This window comes from Anas acuta, chromosome 6, assembly GCF_963932015.1.
Source record: "Anas acuta chromosome 6, bAnaAcu1.1, whole genome shotgun sequence".
NCBI lineage: Eukaryota > Metazoa > Chordata > Aves > Anseriformes > Anatidae > Anas > Anas acuta.
In genome coordinates this window covers 2,599,131-2,619,581 of record NC_088984.1, presented here as the reverse complement: position 1 = coordinate 2,619,581, position 20,451 = coordinate 2,599,131, and the positions used below count along the sequence as shown (strand labels likewise).

General features: G+C 42.0%; 1 protein-coding gene across 9 annotated transcripts in view; it reads left to right on the top strand.

Moving 5' to 3' along the window:
• MBD5 (methyl-CpG binding domain protein 5) overlaps window positions 1-20,451 on the top strand; it is a 128,646-nt gene that overhangs the window by 87,749 nt on the left and 20,446 nt on the right. For all 9 annotated transcript variants that reach the window (XM_068687018.1, XM_068687016.1, XM_068687017.1 and 6 more), the window contains 3 exons: window positions 3,484-3,586; window positions 4,396-4,576; window positions 7,823-9,961. In XM_068687018.1, the coding sequence (XP_068543119.1) occupies window positions 3,484-3,586; window positions 4,396-4,576; window positions 7,823-9,961 (2,423 nt within the window). The remainder of the gene's footprint in view (window positions 1-3,483; window positions 3,587-4,395; window positions 4,577-7,822; window positions 9,962-20,451) is intronic.

The following is a 20,451-nucleotide window of genomic DNA, read 5'->3' as shown; positions in this document are numbered from 1 at the left end:
GGAAGTTAAGTTGGGTAACTACTGAGTAGCTGTAGCAAACATCACTCATTATATACCCTGTGAATGTTCTGTGTTCATCACAAACAACTGACTGACTTCTGTAGATCCCTCCCATTTCTGGTGTAGAAAAAACAGGAATGCAAGCCTAAAACCAAAGTTTTAGGTATTTTATTTATTCTGTTAGCTTCCTGGATTATTATTTTTTTTTGCTTCATCCTGGAGCAGTCAAAAAATGTATTGAAATTACTATTAAATGAGTGTGTTCAGATAAACATGCTACAAATTAAATGTTACTGGAAAAAGACCAAAGTTAGCTTGAACAAGATGTAGGTACATCAGGTTTACATCACGTGAATCTAAATGACTATCTGTTATTTGCTTAATCTTATTCCACTATTCTGTGATTAAAATAACCACTTCTATACAACTTTATATATATTAACAATACAAAATTCTTTAATGAGTCACAGCGTACTCCAGTTTTACACTAAACCACCGTAAAAGATGAAATGAATTCCAGGATTTCTTGTTTATATTCGCAATTAGCAGAATCAAACAAAGTCCACGCCAGCGATACGCATGTCAAAGATAAATTGCCTTCCCCTTGTATTTCTCATTATAGCTATAATTTACCGGGCCTCTGCCTTAGTTAAAAATCAATGAGAAAAAAGCAGTTGTTTGCTATGTGTTTGGTTTTGGTTTGGTTTGTTTTCCCTCTGTCATCCCTATATGCAGGCATCAGGACATAAAATTCCTTGGTGTTTTTATATACCTACCTAATGATCCTACCTGTTTTTGAATTTTATTTTGTGCAGCTGTGAGAAGCAGGCCACGAAGATTGTGCTGCTTCTTCGAGAGCATGTCTTACACGTTCATAAACTACTAAATTTTGGTATCTGACAATTATTTACTCTTCAGTCTTTTTTTTTTTTTAAGTATGTACTCTTTGTTCAGGAGGACTTTATTAATAATATTTCTGTCCGGAATTGCTTTATGCAAAACACTGCTTTTTATTTTTCTAGTCGACTCTGTTAATCAAATTTACCAGTTTTCTTTTTCAGCCTGAGGAAGCAGGTATTAGTTCTGCCCTCTCTGTAAGTTTTGTCCATGCTGTTTTGTTTTCTCCCCTCAATCCAGTGGTTAGTTTGCTGGTGGCCTTCGGTAAGCCATTCTGCTTAAGGGAAGCCGAGATGATGCACTTGATGTCATCCGTTTTCTTATTTGATGAAAGACGTGGAGTAGGCAGTGTCAGGAAGAGGATGAGGATGAGTTCATTAGAGGATGAAGTCCTCTAATCCAGCCTCCTGCTGGATGTACTGCATGAGCCACAGGCCAGCTGTTGGTTTTGCCACCTGCATCTTCAAGGGCTGAGCTTCCCCAGCCTCTCTGGATTATCTGCTCTAGAGCTGCGCAGCCCTTCAGAAGGATCACCCACCCTGAAAATACTCACAGCATTTACTGGGAGAACGAGAGGCCAAACAATACTGACCCAAAAGCTATCCAAGGGAAAATCAGCGTATGCATTCAGATTTGTCGTGATTTAACTGGAATAAATGATTCCAGCTGAATAAGGACTTGTTCTATTTGTGCTTCCTTGTAAAGCACACATGCTGTTCCATCAACTGTCAACAGGTGCTCTGAATAAAATCCATTAATTAGTTTTTTATTACCTGGTGAAAGCACGGGGCTGAGTGATTTCTTAGTAAAACAGTGCTGCTGTGAGCACCTGGATCTCTTCCTCGGGTTACTGTTTGTGAGGACTCATCGATGGAATAAACTGAGAGAACCGTGCACGAAGGAACATTATTAAAAGCTGTTTTCTTCTAGAAACATAAAAAGAATGAATTGTAATGGTATAGCATTACTGGGAAATAACCAGTGGCCTTAGCACCTGGATTAGCTCAGCTGCTGCACCGGTGGCTGCGCGGTGGCATTTCCTCTTGAAGGCGATGCTCTCCTTACACTTTGTGTGCAGCGCTGAGCTGAGCTGCTGTGTGATCCCCCTCTGAGGATGGCAGGAAAACTCCTCTGGTCCAGGCCAGGGGAGCACTGATGAGCAAAATTTCACAAGATCTTAGTTCTTGCTGCGAAGTGGGACTTGTTTTCTTCTCTTTTTTTAACCAATAAAGCGGCATCCTAACTCCAGAGTGTATTCCAGGAGGTGCCATTTAAATTTTTAAGCATCACAGAACTGTCCTTTAGCGATGTTGCACGTGGATGGGGTAGAACAGAGCAAACACCAGCCTGTGTTCTCCTGCAGGAAGCATCTATAAGTCACTTTACTCCACACCTCCAGCATTATTTTTAGGTTGCTTTTATCTTCAGGATGTCCCTGTTACGCGTATCCAACCTAAGCGATTCTAAAATGACCATTTCAGGGCAGGGCTGGCAAATGAATTGCTTACTGAAACTGCTACCATAACTCCACACGTCACTTGCAGATGTTGCTTTCCTTCTGCTGCACAACGAGGTGTTTATACATGAGGTTTGAAGTACAAAAGTTTGTCAGCGCTTGGAATTTTGACTCTTGGCTGTTTCCACGTCCCAAACCATTCCACTCGAGTTGTTTTGGTTAAAATAAGGGCTTTTCACAGCTGCCGTTAAGAAGCAGCGTTGGAGCCAGTCCTCACAAATCGCTGTATTCTTTCCCTGACAAACAGCTGAGGTGGCTGTGTAATAAAGAGCCGCGTGGAAGTCAGAGGCTCGTGACATGAGAACTTCTTTCACCTTATGAATTAGTGATTTTGCCGTAACAGAATTTCCAGTGGCCTATTTTTGGCTATGGAGATAATGATTCTCTGGTGGGAGTTAGAGAAATCCGAGGGCAGTTTATCAGAGCCTCTCTGCGCTGGCTTCTTGGTGGGACGCTCACTTTCACTGATGAGGTTGAAATTTTAGCTGAATAAACTAAATTGTTCATGCACCTAACAGACCACAACAGCAGTGGTACTGTTCCCCCTTTTCTCCGTGGGTCTTCTCCCACTTCTTGAAACACATTTGTGATGTTTTCTTGTTAAATTAGGCCCTGGTCCTAGAGACTACAGGTGACTGTCACGCCTCCATGGGACTGCAGGGATGGGATGGAAAGGGAGGAGGTCCGTGGGGACTGCAGCCCGCCTGTGGGTTGCACTTTATGGGAGAGAAGCTGGAGAAAAATCATCTCAGTGTTGTTAGGCAGTAGTTAAAGCTTTCTAGCAGGACTGTAATGTGAATACTAAATATCAGTAATCTCAATTACTTCCTTTGCACTTGCCACGTTTATTTTTCTGTAGTAAAATCTTCCTTTAAAATCTTTTTTTTATTTTTTTAACTGGTTTTGATGCATATCATCTCAGTTCTCGACTAAAAGCAGGAAGTACTTTGAAACTAAATATGGAATCTTAGGTGCCTTATGTCAAACCTGTCTGTGTGAGCTGTTAGAATGGTTGGTAGAAGTCCTGACCTATCAAATAGCCTGAATTTTTCATTTTTGTTTCTTTACAGTCCCAGTGGGTCTTTATTATCCTGCTTGGAGCAGGTGAAGACTTACTTGCTGACTGATGGAACATGCAAGTGTGGCCTAGAATGTCCTCTTGTTCTTCCCAAGGTAAAGAAATCAAAATTCTGGATTTCTGTGCTGTTTGGATTACGGATTTCTGCTCTGTCAGCTAATGACTTAATTTCTGTTCTCATTGTCTATATAAAATAGAAGTGGTGTATACCCAGAGGTTGACCACAGAATGCAAACCATTAAATAAATCTCCTTTCTGTCTTCTCCCCACATGGAAAAGATCCGACTCAGTCTTTATGGTGGTTGAGCATTTTCCTATTAAAGTGGCAACCTGCCATCAGCACAGCAGCACTGTGTTGGTGTGTGAGGTTCATACATGATAGCCTCAGCAGGAGTTGGTTTGTGGAAGACTCCTAACTAGCTGCTAGGGTTAGGTTGATCCTATGTATTTTAGAATAAACATAAATATATGTATTTATAACAGGTACTTTTAAATGTAGTTTTCATAATATTGCCAAGAAGTGCTGAATCAGTATAACACCCTGAAAAACACAATTTTATCATCTGCATGCAAATTGTAACTCTTCTTGTTTTTCTAAACACAAAGCCATCTCAACCACCAATTGTCCTTTTTCCCTTCCTCCCCTTTATACTGGGGGGTGTTAAAATTCTCAGTTGCTAAATGACAACTTCTGTGGCTCTGTGTGCTTATTATAAATATATTTGCTCTTTGTTTATTTCAAAAAATGCTATAAACATGTCTCCTGGACATTGTAGGACCAATCTAGCTGCTCTAAGGAACAGAGGCAAATTTAATTTTATGTAAAAAAAAATTTGGTTTAGATATATTTGGGGAGCCTGCTGGCTTTAATCATTACTTTAAATGTTGGAATTTTTATTCTTAGGTCTTTAATTTTGATCCTGGAGCTGCTGTGAAGCAGAGAACTGCTGAAGATGTTAAAGCGGACGAAGATGTCACCAAACTATGCATACATAAAAGGAAAATTATTGCTGTGGCTACACTTCATAAAAGCATGGAAGCACCACATCCTTCACTAGTTCTAACCAGTCCTGGTGGTGGAACAAGTGAGTAAAATCCTGCAGGATTAGTTATTTAACTAATTTAGTATTTATAATTACTATACAAGAACACCCCTGAAGTTCTTCTGTAATTGCAGTAGTAAACATTCAAGTTGAAAATGGAGGTAGTAATTAGAAGGATGTAGGTAGGTAGAAAGTGAGTCTAAAAAGCAGGTCATCCCAGACGAAGAGCATGATTTTCTTGGAAAAGATATCAGATTGTTCTAGACAAAGAAAATACATTAGCCCTCATCTTTTGGAACTGTAGTAATATGTCTGATATTCTGTCACATGGGAAATTAGAGAAGCTGAATAAAGTGATTATAAAGGGATTAGAATGTGGCTAAGGACTTAGCTAAATGGGAAATTGTATTGCAAGGCAGAATATACAGCTAGAGAAGATCTCCACTGTAATTTCTCAAGGATTATTTGTTAGGACCAACCTGGCTTAGCATTTTAATTATCCGTATCAACAAAAAATGAAGTAATTTGTTGATGGATGAAACCGATAGGTGCTATCAAAACAAGAGAAGATCCAGACATGTTGAAAAACTGGGGGATCATTGACACCTGGAGTGAAAGAAAAGGTATAGCAACAAATCCTGTTAATTGTAAGGTTATTCACCTGGGGACTAGTGAAAAAAGCTATTAGCTGTAAATTATTGAGAAAGAAGACCTAGATATACTAACTGATCAAAGATGCCTGTGAGCAGTACCAGATGGCAGTGTGGTGCAGATCAATGTGATTCTGAGACGGAGAAGTACAAATGTCTTTGAATGCTTGCTGCCTTCCTGTGCTGCTGTTCTCGCTAGAGGCACTCAAACTGAAATAGAGCAGAGGCTCTTCTATTAAGCAAGTGCAAAACCTGTTTTATGAAAGTCATCTAAAAGTGCTTAGTTTGTTTAGCCCCACCAAAATGGTGCCTGAAAGGAGATGCAGTTGCTGTCAGTAAAGACATCAAGAGAATGGCCACCAGGAAGCAACTTAAACTAAAGGACAAAGTTAGCACTGAAAGAAACAGCTACAAAACCAGAGCTGCAGAGAAACGTAAACTGAAAATTAGGTCCTTTCTGAGGATCACAAGAAAAGGTTCAGAACCAGTCTTAGAAATCTAAGTAGTTAGGTCAGAGGAGTGAAGTTACTTTGAAGATAGAGCTTTTTACGTTTATGGTTATATACTGTGATGCCTACAACATCTGGGAAATGATCCTTGATGTTCTGAGAGATCTTTGTATCACTGTAATAATAGTGGGCTAATTGCTAAGCCCTTTGTGGCCTGAATAAAAGTGGAAAACTTTAAGAATATAAAAATAAATCATTAAAAAATTATTAATTAAAAATAAATCAGTATGTAGACATACCAGTGATGTTCATAGTACTGAGGTACTATTGCACTTTGAGATTGCCTTATATGATCTTAAAGTTTTAAATTGTTTTTTTTTTTCAATATACATTTGTTTTAAGACTGAATAGTACGATTTCCCAAATTACTACGCATTTTCCTGGTTATTTTTTTATTATTCTTTATTAGCTCTACTTAAATTACGTTTCTTTTTTAAAAAATAAAGGGCAAAATTAAGGAGGGGAAACAGATAAATATTTAAGATATGAACATACTCATTACATCTTCTCTATTGATCAGAATTTTGTCCATCAAGTGAAGAACAAAATTTCCCAATACATTGCCTTGGTAAACAAAATGTCATTTCAGTTGTGCACTCGTAAGTTTGTCCATATGCTTAGGTCAAGCACAAATGTGAGGATTCCTGTGCATATTATGTTTCGTAGTTCAGTCTTGAGATTTCTCCCCAGAATGAGACTTCAGTTATATTTTGAGAAAAGGAATGTGTTTGTTTCTGTCATGATGTAGCTGGATGAGTAAATAGAATGAAGGCAGGACTCTCGCTGCCATTCGTCTCCTATGGCCAGAGAGAAGGAAAGAAGGGAACTGAGTTCTTGTAAGCAGGGGAATTTAAAGGTACCTCTGAATTCATTTGAACATGAAATGTAGCTCACTACTCAAGTTTAAGTTTGCATATTCAGAGGCTGCATGCCAAGAATGTATTCATTTTCCTTTGCTGAGCTCACACTGCAAACTGAATTACAAATTCCCAGAGCAGTAAAGCTGGCAGAAAGTCCATCAGACTTGGAGCTGCCTGTGAGGGTATTCCGAAAATAAAATATTGAAAAAATATTTATTTCTTAAACAAAACTGATATTAGTGGGTAGAAAAAGAAAGTGATCTGGTGCGTGTTGGAAGGTCTAGTCCCAACACAGTAATATTTTCCATAGCATAAGGTTTCACACTTGCACATATAAATATCCTCAAAGCCTTTATCCTGAAAACAAGCATAAAAGGTGAAGCCCATTCTTGAATTTAGTATCTTGATACCAAACTAATTTTTTTTTCAGAAGCTGCAGGAAAAGCCTTCATTCAGTGAAATATTGCAGGACATTATATAACGTGCTCACCTTTTTAGCAAAGCAGTTCCAAAGAAGAGATTAACTCAGAAGACTGACACTCGGTGCCTGCAGGGCCAGTGAGTGATGCAGAGCAGCGGGGATGCTGCACCCTGCCTAGCTCAGCCATGTCCTCTTAGATCTGTGCAATTAAGTGCTCTGCTGAATAGAAATCCGGGCCAGAGTTGTATGGCACAGTTCCCCATTCATCCTCATCAGGTGCAACGTTTGGGGCAGGACTTTTTGTCTGTAGGACAAGGGGAAATTAGTCTGAACCCTTCTTGGACCTTGTTCCTCCTGTACTCAATAGATGGTGCCAGAGGCTCCTTTTCCCTGCGATAGTTCTGCCAGCTCTTCTAGCTGGGGCTGTAGCTGAAGAGATGATGCTGGAGAGTCAGGTGTAGGACACTGGAGATGATGGATGCTTGGAGGGGAGATTGAAAAGGGGAGGAAATAATAAAAATAAAATAACTTCAGGAATTGATGTTGTGGACGGATAGTGCTGAAATACATTTATGTGGGTAGCAAGGGTGCTACGAAGCACAAGATCTAAAGATGTCCATATTTCTGTAGGCTTTTACATGGAAAATGGAGTTGTGGTCTGTACAATTGCAGTCTGCAGAAGGGTAGTGTGCACCGCTCCAGCAACTGGTTGGTGATTTAGCTGTTTTTTCTGTTTAAGCAAAAGTTTAGCCAAAAGGCTTTTGTGAATGTTTTCACACCCAGTAGTTGTGCACTGAAATGTGTGATACCAGCCTTCAAAATAGTAATTGTTGTGTTTCTAATACCAGGTGCAACTCCGGTAGTTCCTACTCGAGCAGCAACTCCGAGATCGATGAGGAATAAATCACATGAAGGAATTACAAATTCTGTGATGCCAGAATGTAAGACTCCTTTCAAGTTGATGATTGGGGCATCTAATGCCATGGGTAGGCTTTATGTGCAAGAAATGGCTGGAAGCCAGCAACAAGAACTTCATTCTGTCTATCCTAGGCAGAGATTGGGTAGTAATGAACTTGGACAGAAGTCTCCATATCGTGGCAGTCATGGTGGGATGCCCAGTCCAGCTTCATCAGGATCGCAGATATATGGAGATGGCTCCATCTCTCCTAGGACTGACCCACTTGGAAGCCCTGATGTTTTCACGAGGAACAATCCCAGCTTTCATGGAGCACCCAACTCAAGTCCTATTCACATGAACAGGACACCTCTGTCTCCGCCATCAGTAATGCTACATGGTTCTCCCATACAGTCATCCTGTGCAATGGCTGGAAGGACTAATATACCTCTTTCCCCAACCTTGACCACAAAAAGCCCCGTAATGAAAAAAACCATGTGTAATTTTTCAACTGGTATGGAAATACCACGAGCAATGTTCCACCATAAACCGCCCCAAGGTCCACCCCCACCTCCTCCACCGCCTTCTTGTGCTCTTCAGAAAAAGCCATTAACATCAGAAAAGGATCCACTTGGCATTCTTGACCCTATTCCTAGCAAACCAGTCAATCAGAACCCTGTTATCATTAACCCAACTACTTTCCATTCAAATGTCCACTCTCAGGTACCCGTGATGAATGTAAGCATGCCTCCTGCTGTCGTCCCTTTGCCAAGTAACCTTCCTTTGCCAACGGTAAAACCCGGTCACATGAACCATGGAAGTCATGTTCAAAGAGTTCAGCACTCGGCTTCGACCTCGCTGTCTCCTTCGCCGGTGACGTCCCCCGTTCATATGATGGGCTCCGGGATCGGAAGGATCGAGGCTTCTCCCCAAAGATCACGTTCTTCTTCCACGTCATCAGATCATGGAAATTTCCTGCTGCCTCCAGTAGGACCGCAGTCGTCTTGTACTGGTATGAAAGTTCCTCCCCGGTCCCCAAGGTCAACAATAGGGTCACCAAGACCATCTATGCCATCTAGCCCTTCCACCAAGCACGATGGACTTAATCAATACAAGGACATCCCTAACCCATTAATTGCTGGAATGAGTAATGTGTTAAATCCTCCAAACAATGCAGTTTTTTCTACTGCATCGGCTGGAAGTGGTTCGTTGAAGAGTCAGCCTGGTTTGCTGGGAATGCCTTTAAATCAGATCTTGAACCAGCACAATGCTGCCTCTTTTCCAGCAAGTAGTTTACTCTCAGCAGCAGCCAAAGCACAGCTAGCAAATCAAAATAAACTTGCTGGTAACAACAATAACAGCAGTAGCAATTCTGGACCTGTTGCCAGCGGTGGCAACAACGAAGGACATAGCACTTTAAATACCATGTTCCCTCCTGCTGCCAATGTGCTTCTACCAACGACTGAAGGGCAAAGTGGTCGAGCAGCGCTGAGAGATAAGTTGATGTCTCAGCAGAAAGATCCTCTGAGAAAAAGAAAGCAGCCAACCACCACGGTGTTGAGTTTGCTGAGACAGTCTCAGTTGGAGAGCTCTGGAGTTTCCAAAGCTGGATCTGATTTGATAAGAAAGCAAAGTCAAAGCTCGTTTCCCATCAGCTCTATGTCCCAGTTACTTCAGTCCATGAGTTGTCAAAGCTCCCACATGAGCAGCAATAGTACCACCAGTTGTGGGAGCTCAAATACTGTCTTGCCTTGCTCTGGTAACCAGATGCATTTCGCAGACACCGGTATGAATTCTGGCACTCTTCAGAACTCGCTGGCGCAGAGCTTACCGTTACGAGGGGAAGGGCTGCACTGCCAGAACACAAACACTAACTTTGTCCATGGTACTAGCCCAGGCACAACCAACCATCTCGCAGGTTTAATAAATCAGATGCAGGCTAGCGGGAACTGTGGGATGCTCAGTCAGTCAGGAATGGCTTTAGGAAATTCATTACATCCGAACCCACCTCAGTCAAGAATCCAGGCATCCTCCACTCCAGTGATACCAAACAGCATTGCTAGCAGCTGTAATCAAACAAGTCCTGAAGCAGGTATGTCTCCTTTTAAAAGGATACCCCTATGTTTGACTGTTTGGAAATATATGGTGACTGTTTTTAAATGGGTTCCTTTTACTTACCTACTTTCTAAATTTGAGTTTACCGGTATGAAAAGTATGCCTATTTCCTGCTAGTATCCAGACGCTCAGAAATAAAACAAAGAAAAAACAGTGGTAGCCCAAAATTTATCGCCCTTTTTCTGAACAAAACCATCCTGGCCTCGTTCCTGTTACAACTCTTGCTTTTCTTAACTTCTACACCCTGTTCATAAATAAAATCCGTGCACTTTTGTACACACCTAGACCTCAGTTGTTGTCTCTTGCCCAAATAAATTGTGTTTCTGCATCATGCCGTGCTACTTCAACCCTAGAAGGCTGTGGCTAACCTGGTAGTTTGTCCACGTTATACAGTGTTCTTTATTACTTGTGTTAACTAGTTAGCTGTTGTCCAAGATTGAAGCAGATACTAGGAATATAAAAGTTTTCAAAATAACCTTTTTGAGGGGCAGGGAGTGGGAGTGCAAAGTCTGTGTTTGCCTTTACCGTGATAATTTTGCTGTGCTGGTTATTAAATGGTTGAATAAACTGTGTGTTCAGTTGGAAGAGTAGCAAGGTTTCCTGATTTGTTCGTCAGTGAAGGTGTTGAGGGGAAGCAGGTATGGCACTGCTGCTGGCTTTGGGCTGCTTCATGATAAAAGGGAGACAGATCCAAAATGTTTATTTCATTTTATAACTGTTGGCTGAACAAAGTATGAGTTTTCGAAAGGTAATACTGTGTTAATTTCTTAAGGGGGAAAGAAAACCTCTGGTATCTCAGTTTTTCAGCTTGGTCATCTGTCAAAGTTTGTGTTTGCTACAGTCATAGCTACACCACATCGGCTGGAATGAAAGTGGCCATAAGCGTGCAAGCTGTCCGTGTCCTTCAGCCAAGAAAGCACCTGATAAATGCTCCCGATCTTCCTCAAAGAGAGCTGCTTATTCTTTGAAACACAGAACTGAATTAAATAGCTAAAAAATACTTTTTAAAAGTCCTGCTGCTGATACTTGCTAATGACTTCTAAGGGTTTCTCTCCGTTCCTGGGGAAATGAGGCATTTCTTCCGTAGCTGTCTCAGTGGTTTGTGTCACCAGCAAGCAGCTATTAATCCTGGCACGGCTGTTTTGCCTTGTCATGCTGACAAAGAAGTTTGCCTTGTATATTCTTTCTATTCTGAGACCTTGTACTCTCCTGTGAGCAGAACAAAGGTCTCCTTTTGCCTAGGAGCCTGCTTCCTTGTCCCTCTAAGCACACCACAAAATCTCTTTGCAAGAACTCTTTGGGTTTCCCCCTCTTTTGGGGCCAGTGGGAATCAGTGGCGTGGGTTTCCCTGGACTGTCCATGCAGCTGAAGAAAGCTGTGAAGTTATTGCAGCGTGGGACTGCTTTGCCCTGCAGAGGACAGAAGAGACTGAATGTTACGTGAGATAAGAGCCCCGTGTGCCAGCAGCTGCCATCAAGAAGCTGAGCAGTAGTCATTTGCCTCACGTGGGGAAAGGGTTGGCAAGGCTGGAGCTCCCCGCAGGAAATTCAGGCTGCAACTGATCAACAGAAGCTTTGTGCTGTCTAAAAGTTTTCAATAAAATGTTTCGTAAAGGCTTTTAAAGTGGGCTCAATTCATCCCGGTGTGGGACCTTCTTGTCCCTGCTCCATGGCTGTGACCCCAGCCCCGTGCTGCAGCCGTGCCCCCCTCGGTGTGCTAGGAGCACTGCTCGTGAGGTGGCACGGCCGTCATCATCTCTCCTCGTGCAGATAGAGCCGTGTTTCAGGATGGTGCCCTTGTCTTCAGGCAAGCCGAATTCCTTCCTGAGAAGATGAATCCTTGTATGAGGAAGAGGCAGTCGTGGCATCGGCTCTCAGACTCCTGCAGGACAGCAGCAGCACAACAAATCCGTGCAATGTGCAAGCGCCCCGAGCTGCACGCTGCTGTGAGAGGCTATTGGCAGGCTCCGTGAAGTAAGGCTTCAACACAAGCAGCTAATTCGGATATATAACCCCATCTGGGAGATCCTGCTCTGCTCTCTGCCGGCTTCTGATTCACCTGAAACCTTCTTTGAAGCCACTGAAGTTAAACCAGACAAGGACGGTGTTTCTGGTGCCCTAGAGAGAACTGTTGGAATTACAGCGGTGTCATTGTAGGGGCTCAAACTCACACTTTTGTTTTCTTATCCAAATGAAAAACGGTAATTCCATGTAGTCTGCTGATGGGGTTTGTGCCGTCAGTTTTGATGCTTGTGAAATACCCACAGCCTGCATTTCTCCAGGTATTTCTTTCTGAATACCCACGATGGTAGAAGCCTACAGACCCATTTTCCTTTCAAGATGAAATTTCAGAAGCCGGTGCCTGTGTGATTCCCAGAGGCAAGGCCCTAGCACAGTGCATAAACCTTCCTCCAGCCTCCTCCTGAGTCATCGCGGAGGCATGTGGCTGGGGCATCACGTCTGAGCCTAACCCGCTGCCTGGAAAAACCCAGATGGGATATTTTGCTGTGTCTGCAGCAGCATGGAAGCATCCTTGCCTTGACCCACGTGTGAAATGTTGAGAATTTTGCTTCACTACTAACCTTTAAAAATAAAAGTTTGTTGCTAGTCTTGCGCTCAGTGATGTAGGACGTGAGCAAAACGCCGAGAGGTGTGTTAGGAATTGTTCTGCACGGGGTTGGCAATTCTGGTGGCTGAGTTTTGTTGTGTCAAACATGCAGAAGGAGCCCTGTGTACAGCGTTTAGCTGAATAAGTTGCCCTCAGGAAACTCGTGTTCATATTGGAGTTCGTGGCTTTTTATTTTTGCTTTGTTTCTCTGTATTTTAATTGCTAAATCTGTTTTGTTTGTGTGCCAGTGTTGAGAATAGCTACTGATCAGAGAATAGATCCGGAGAGAAAAGCTGCGAATCACCGCAAGGAGAGGGCTGCGTGTGGCCTGAGCTCTCAGTTACACGTTAACCGCATGCACCGGGTTTCATTCTGGCTCTTGTTCTCCTCTTTCCAGACAATATCGTTAGTTTCCAGGCGGTTTTCAGTGCGAGTGTGATGGAATTAAAAATGAATAAATGTAAAAATTAAAATTTTTGTTTATGCAGTAGAGAGCTTTTTTACTCTTCCCATTTCGAGCCCTCGAAAACCTATTATGCTTAATTAATTTTTATGAACAACACCTGCCTTTTACTATACTCCTCTAGTATTTGGGTTGCAAACACTCTTTTATAGCAGCAGTCCTATAGGAGGAGCTAGCATCAAATCTGTGTGGGTTATTTACAGCTATTCATTTTGGAAAAAGGCCATTTTTCTGCCAGGAGACTGGGCTCCAGACTCCTTTTTTCTGATGAGTAGTGCTAGTATTTCTGTCAAACTCTGACATTGAATTTCTCGTTACGAGTCGAGTCCTCAGACTTCTGACACAACCCGAAGGCACATCCAATTTGCTAATTTGGCGGCCTTAAGATTTATTCATTAAACCCTTTTGCCTCCCAGATGTAGGCTTTGTGTTTGTGGGTGCTTTTTGCTAAAAAGGGGCCGCGTCTCTGTGCCACCCAGCTCATTGCAGAGGCTGCTTCGTTTTCTTTCTTGCTGTTCGGATGTGAAGCTAGTTCAGAAGTCTGCTGGGTGTAAGTGGTGAGCATTCAGCATTGCAAATCCTGCTGGCAATGCAAAATGTGTGAAGGAGGGGAAAGAGGTAAACAAGTGAAAAAGTATTTAGGAGTCACAATATTGCTGATGAGGGAAGTCAAGGAAGCTAATACGGAGCTAACACAGTAACTGTGGCTAATAGGAATGGAGACAATAAAAGATCTCCAATATCAGATCATCAGAAACATGAGAAACTATAAATCTGCAAGTTTAATAGTGACAAATAGAGGACAGATTTGGAGGAAAAAAGTATTGAAGCAATATCCCTTCCTTGGATTCGGAATAATAAATTTTTACTACTGAGTTTTACAGAATAGAAAAAGTTCTGGGATGTAATTAAATCGGAGGAGCACGCGAGAGCAATGCAGATCGCCTCGGAGCTTCTCTCCTTATTTTAGTACAGTCAAGTAGGGTGTAATGTAATTGGGAATGTTGCTTTGGAAAGCAGTGACTCAAGAAGGGTTTGAGGAGCCTTTGATTTAATAGCCTTAATGCAAGCGGTCAGCTCGGTGACGCTGCAAAACAGAAGGAAGGAAGGAAGCTGGGCTTGGGAGCACAAAACCCAGACGTGCACGGGGGATCTTGGGGTGCTCCTGGCTCCGTGCACAGCTTGAGAAAGCCGGAGCTGGGATGTGGTGGGGTGCTGAGTGGTCGCTGCTCATCAAAGCTACAGAAATAGTGGGGATTTCAAAGGAGGGGCACTCTTACAAGCAGCCTCACGGATCAGGATTTCATCCTGGTGCAACCTGAAGGACTCGTGTAAGGCCTTTTTTCTGCCGAACTTAGAGTTGGCTGGCAGAACCAGCAATGATCTTGTTGATAATCAGATCGCCATTCAGAGGGAAAATACCTTCAAACCAGACCAGCCTGTGCCTTTTTCTTCTTCACCAGCATGGGGGATGGTCTTGAGGACATGTCCCAGTTCTCTGCTGTTTGTAATGGGCTGTTTTCTCTTCCTTTTTGCCTCTAGTGCTGAGCTAAGGCTCCTGAGGAACTAATTGCTTTAGCCTAACTGAAGCATTTGTCCTTAATCTATGTGAAAAACACAGATCTGTGGTACAAAGAGTATGGAGAGAGGATATATTTTAGAATATGTCACCTTAAAGGTGTACGAAGCAGCATAATCTTACACATGAGCCTTTGGATTTGCTCCCCAAGATTACCTCTGTATATCACAGACCTATAAACTCAGAGCTTTTCAACTTCAAATTGAGAAGAGTGGCTGGCTGGCATCCTTTACGGGGCTCGTGGCTGAGCAGAGCGTCTTGTGAAACTCAAATAAGCCCTGGACAGGATGCCAAGCAGCCACTCTGCTAATTGTAAAGCCAATTGAATTGTTCTATTGCTTTGGGGTTTCGGTGCTTACAGAAGCATTTCAGACTTTCCTTGGTGGGTGGGGGAAGGCAGGGAAATAGTGTTGTAAGGGATCGCTGCTGTTTGCTGTCTAGCATTACTTCTCCATATTCCACCCCAGGTTCCCCTCTTATTATTTTTGGGGAGAAAAATTGTGATTATTTTCCTTTTCAAATACAAACTGTAAAGAAAATCTATATGAAAACTGAGATTTCCAGGTATGATAATGTGAGGCAGATGAAGGCTGCTCCCTCCCCTGCCATTGAAATGCCGGTTCCAACTTGTGTGCTCCTTTTAACTCTTGATAGAGGTCTTGTGCACAAAACGGCTCTCGTGCTCTGAACATGCAGGAATTACCGACTTAATAGGCATCAGTGATGGCATTAGGTACCTGGAATTGTTAACGGGGGATTTTCATCTCGCTGGCATAAACAGCCTTGCTACCAGGAGGCTTACAGCAGAGCTCCGCTTACCGGGCACGGAGCTTGCTCAGACACAGCTCAGGCTCCTCCTGTGGGGTTTTGGTTTTTTAAATTTGAATTTGCCATAATTCACAGTCTTTGCTAACCAGGCTCCTGCCTCGTTATTGTTTTAACCACCATACGTTTTTCTGAGAACTTATATTGATAATAATGCCGGTACTTGCAAAAGTAATACTAATAATAGTGCAGAAAGTCCTACTTTATTAAAGACGTGATTGTAGAGAAAAAAAATGTGAGATTTCCCATACCTAGTTGGTTCTCCGTGCCTTCTGAAAATATTAACCAGAGCCAGTGGGCAACGCAAGATGTGGAGAAGGCACTGTGGCAGGAAATAATGCCTTTTATTGCACTTCCAGTTTCCCGAATTTGAAGAAAATTAAAAAACCAAAATGCTAGGAGTGTAAGGAGACTTTCCCCCAGTCACTTCAAAAACAGCAGTGAAGGTACAGCGTAGAAGAGAAGTCAGAACAGATGGGGACAAGGAGAAGAACCAAGATTGAAATTCAGTCAAGTATTTAATTACCTAATTTTAAGCATTTTTGTTGTCCTGGAACCTGGTTTGGGCTTTCTGCCCTGACTTTTCAGGAGGTGCCATGGCTGCACGCACGGTGTTAGGGGTGGGCAGCGAGCGCCTTCTGTTGGGGCAAGGTGCTGGACCTTACCAGGCCAGTCCTGGCTTTAACTGGGCCAAACATTTTATTTATCAGTTTGTGATTTCATCGTGGTCTGCAGGAGCACACAATTTGATAAGGAAATCACCTGGCAGTGCGTTGCGGTTAGCTGCTGAATTCCGGTTTCTTCGGAACTGAAAGCACTCGAGCGAGCGTGATAGCAGATAAATATCTGAAATGTTTTCCCTTCCAAAAGAATACAGAGAATGTAATTATAAAAACGTATAGCTGCTGGTCCTGAGTTTATCGGTAAGTAGTGGAAGGTGGAGGTGCAGCAGGAACGTGCTGTGCTGAACATTGAAGGCCCATGAGCTCACACCGCTTCCAGCAGCTGTCAGAGTTCTCCGAAAGCTGAGCCTCCGAAAATTGCAGATTTAGAAATATTGCCACTTAGGGAAACTGTGTGCTTGTGTCTGTAAGCTGAGAGTAATCCTTGCTTCGTACACCGATGGTGGGAGCTTCTGGAGGCCTTGCGGGACGGGTGGCCCTGTGCAGGGAGAGCTGCATGAATGCTCCGGGATCCCAGTTACAGTAATTGCAGCGCTGGTGATGTTTTGTACTTCCACACCTTTGTAATCTCAGTGTAAGGGGTGCAGTGAAACTTTCCTCTCCCTGCTCTGGCAGGATCGTTCTGAAAATCTTGTGGATTTCTTCTGCCGCTGCTTCTGAGTTCGGCCCTAGGAGAGGGAGGAGGCTTCCTGCTAAAAGCTCCCGTGACCAAGGAGGTGCCCGGGAGCTTCTGATGAGGGTTTCAAAAACTTGACACTTCTTAAATTAAAAAAGCCAGAAAGAAAATCTACATTTAAAACAAAGCTGGCTGCATTTTTATTAAATATGTAGAAATGGAAGAACCGGCAAAGTAGCGTGAAAAACATTTGTTTGTTTTCAACTCTTACAATGTTTTAAATGTGAATGTCTAATGAGCAAGTCCCTCATTAACCATTTTTGAGCACTTCTGGTTTCCAGAGCACCTAATGCACCTCTCTCAGCCGGTATTTTTATTTCACACATTTCAGCAATGTACTGTAACTACTGAAGCATTGCAATACCTAGCGGATGGTTTCTTATGGAGGAATACTTTGTAAAATATTCTTTGTCTTGTCATTTTCTTAATAATTTACTTTAATTGCAATTAGAAAAATGCATGTGGAGTGAACACTCTTTGATTTGGTAGAAATACTTCTAGTATCTATGAAGACTGTGCTGGTTTGCTTTCAGCTTGAGTTGTCTGATTTGTAAGGAGCATTATTCACAGTTATTACTGCTCCTAGATGATTTTGTACAGACACAATTCTTCATCCACTGCAGGAATACTGTAGTGGTTTTGACTCTTAGTTTGATATCCATGGTTCATACCCCAACTTCCCTTTCTGAGCACAGCCATTGAGGCTTCCTGTCCAACTTTTATTGATGTTAAATCTTAGACTTGCTTAAAAAGCAGGATTCAAAACTAGACAGACCTCTGACTGTGTCGTACCATCTCAAAAGCATCATGTGTGCATAGAGGTTCCTCTCTTTTCCTGGTAAAATAATGCTGATATAGGAATGATAAATATCTTCTGTTGTAATGTCTGTAAGTGGGCAGGCAGTGAATCTCCTTGAATGCTAATTGATTTCATAACATATCGCATCTGCTTAAGACTACCTGTCAGGCAATACTTCGAAAAAAGGAATAGATAAAATCCACAAAGGGAAATAAACATTATTTCAAAAGAAAACAAAACAAAAATGCACATAAATAAAACCCTGTAGCCCACGAAGGAATAATTTTTAAAAGTGTATCCTATTCAATTTCCATCTATTTATTCCCAAAACATTTATTTCACTTTCTAAGGGATGAATGGATTAATATTTATTTATTTTTTGGCACTCTGGATATTTCTTCTTCTCGGTGCATGACAAAGGCAGTTCCCTTTCCTCAACAGCAGGCAAAAGAGCTTTTGGCAGAGCTCTGTGCCTGCAAGAGTTGCAAGCCTGCGTTTGTCTCGGGCTTTTCTCCTGCTGCTGAGCTCTGGCTGCTCGTCACCTCTTCAACTTCTGAACTTTGCACGTCTAGGCTGAAATACGTGCGCGTTTTCTCTCTTCTGATCAGAATCCATCAAGATATTTTTTCCCAGTAGCAATTAATCGCCTGATTAATATGCAGAAAGAGCAAGTGTTGAATGCACTCCAGAGCTCTCAGGTTGGATCTCCAGAAGTAATGTCTGATGGGGGATAAGAAGCAGATCGGTGTTCGACAAAAACCTAGAGCAGCAATCTTACAGGTTTGAGGTTTGCTTCGTAGCTGATCGTCTTTGGTGTGATCGCTTACTTGAGTAGAATGGAAAATAAGGATCATAAATCAGACATAGAGCTTGGGTCCGATTGAAAATACAAAAATCGGGGTTTATATTCATGGGGGCACCATATACAGAAAGCCATCACAAGCTGGATGAAGAGTTTGGAGCTATTTTAACTGAGAGCTTTTTCTTTTCTCCAGTGAAACACAAAGAATTTGCTTTTGGCCACAAGGATCATAAAGATTTTTATGCATCTTATCTAAAAATGTATTTCAAAATATTTTGGAGGTTAGTAAAAAATGGAAAATACGCGGTGTGTTTTAGTGTAGGTTCTCTGGAATTTGCCCCATTGAATTTGAGTAGCCAGAGTTGATGGTTGTGCGTTAAAAAATAAATAGTATTGCACACTGAAATGAATTTTGAGTTACGCTTCTCAGCTGGATGAAGTCTTGGTTGTGAGCTTCTTTACTATAGTAGCAACATAAAGCAAAACTCTTGGGTAAAAAAAAAGGAAGATGTGCCTGGAAGGATCTTCCTTTTGCTGTTACGTTCCCTGCTGGAGACATTGCCAGGGGCTGCTCGTATCCAGGAGTAGGTAGGCAGCAGGACAGACACATGGGCAGAAAACAGACACGTGCCATAGAGGTAGATTTTAATCTTCTGTACCAAGATGTTTGCTGTTGGTGTCTTCATCACAGTTTCGAATAATATCTGATCAACCTCCCTTGTTAGCTGCTCTTCACCAACTCTTCTTGGGAGGGTGTCCGTGATTTGGGAGTCTGTGTTTCCAAGCTAGAGAGAAGGGGAGGGTATGGGTGCTGTTTTCTCAGGTATTTATGAGGCATTTGCTGATTCCCGGTGTGTCAAGGCAGAGCGTGTGCCATTCCTGCCTAATCTGAAATTTTAAACCCAGAGCCGTAAGTGGGACCCCAGTGGGATATATATTTTCAGTGCATGGTTTGTTTCTTCCCCCAAATGCTTATGCATTTTTTGTTCCAAACTGCTGCCTAGAGAAATGTGCTTGTCACAAAACTGGTTGTGTTGCTCTAACATATTTCTCCTCTCAACAGAATACGATAACCTGTGCTTTATGATTACAATTTGTTCTTACTTCACCTGTCATTAATTTATTGTTTTCCTTCTGTCTAGAAATATGATAATTGCACCTGCAAGAGAGCGTATGGGCTTTCTTCTCCTGAGCTCAGTGCAGTGATTCATGAACTGTGCTCATTTTGTACCTTTTTGAGCTGTCGATATGTTGTGGTCCTTGAAAAAGGTGTTTTAAGTTAAAAGTGATGTAAAGATGGGATTCTGCTCCTACCAGTTAAATGCGTACTTACATATCCCCTTTCAAATGGTATTTGCTTAGAAAAATTATAATTGGTGCTTTCTGATAATCACCTTTGATCTCTATGGTGTCAGCAATGTTTGCAGGGCAATTAAGAATAGAAAATAATTTTGTTGCAGCAAAACCACAGTTTAATACCTTTATATTTTTTATATGTGCATTATATAATTTCAGTACATATTCTTACTGTTTGTTCTCCAGTGAATCAAGTAGAAAGGTGTACTTCAAGGTAATTTCACTGGCTTTAATTCTCCAAGACTCCTCCTCCTGTATGTTTCCTATGCGTGACCACTCTGCCTTAAGTAAAAGACAATGAGTAATGTACTTTGTACTTCAGCTGTAGTGAAGGGGTACAAATACCCAAACAAACTTTATTGTTCTTTCCCTCTTCCCTCATCACAAATCTACCAGTTTATCTTTCTTTTCATGCCAAGTGATGGATATGGCTAGACCAACCCAATTATTTACATTTTTTTCTTTGTAAATTGTTAGTTATAATCATTGCCTTTTTTTCCTTAGGAGTCCAAAATAATGCTTTAGATAATAATTATCCAAAACCCCATTAATGGAATACAGCTGGAAAAAGAAGAGCATCGCTTTCACATCTGCATGTAGAGTTTACTCTTACTTTTCACAGAGCATCATTGATACCTTGCGTTGATCTTTCATCCTAGTAGTTAATTTACTATTGG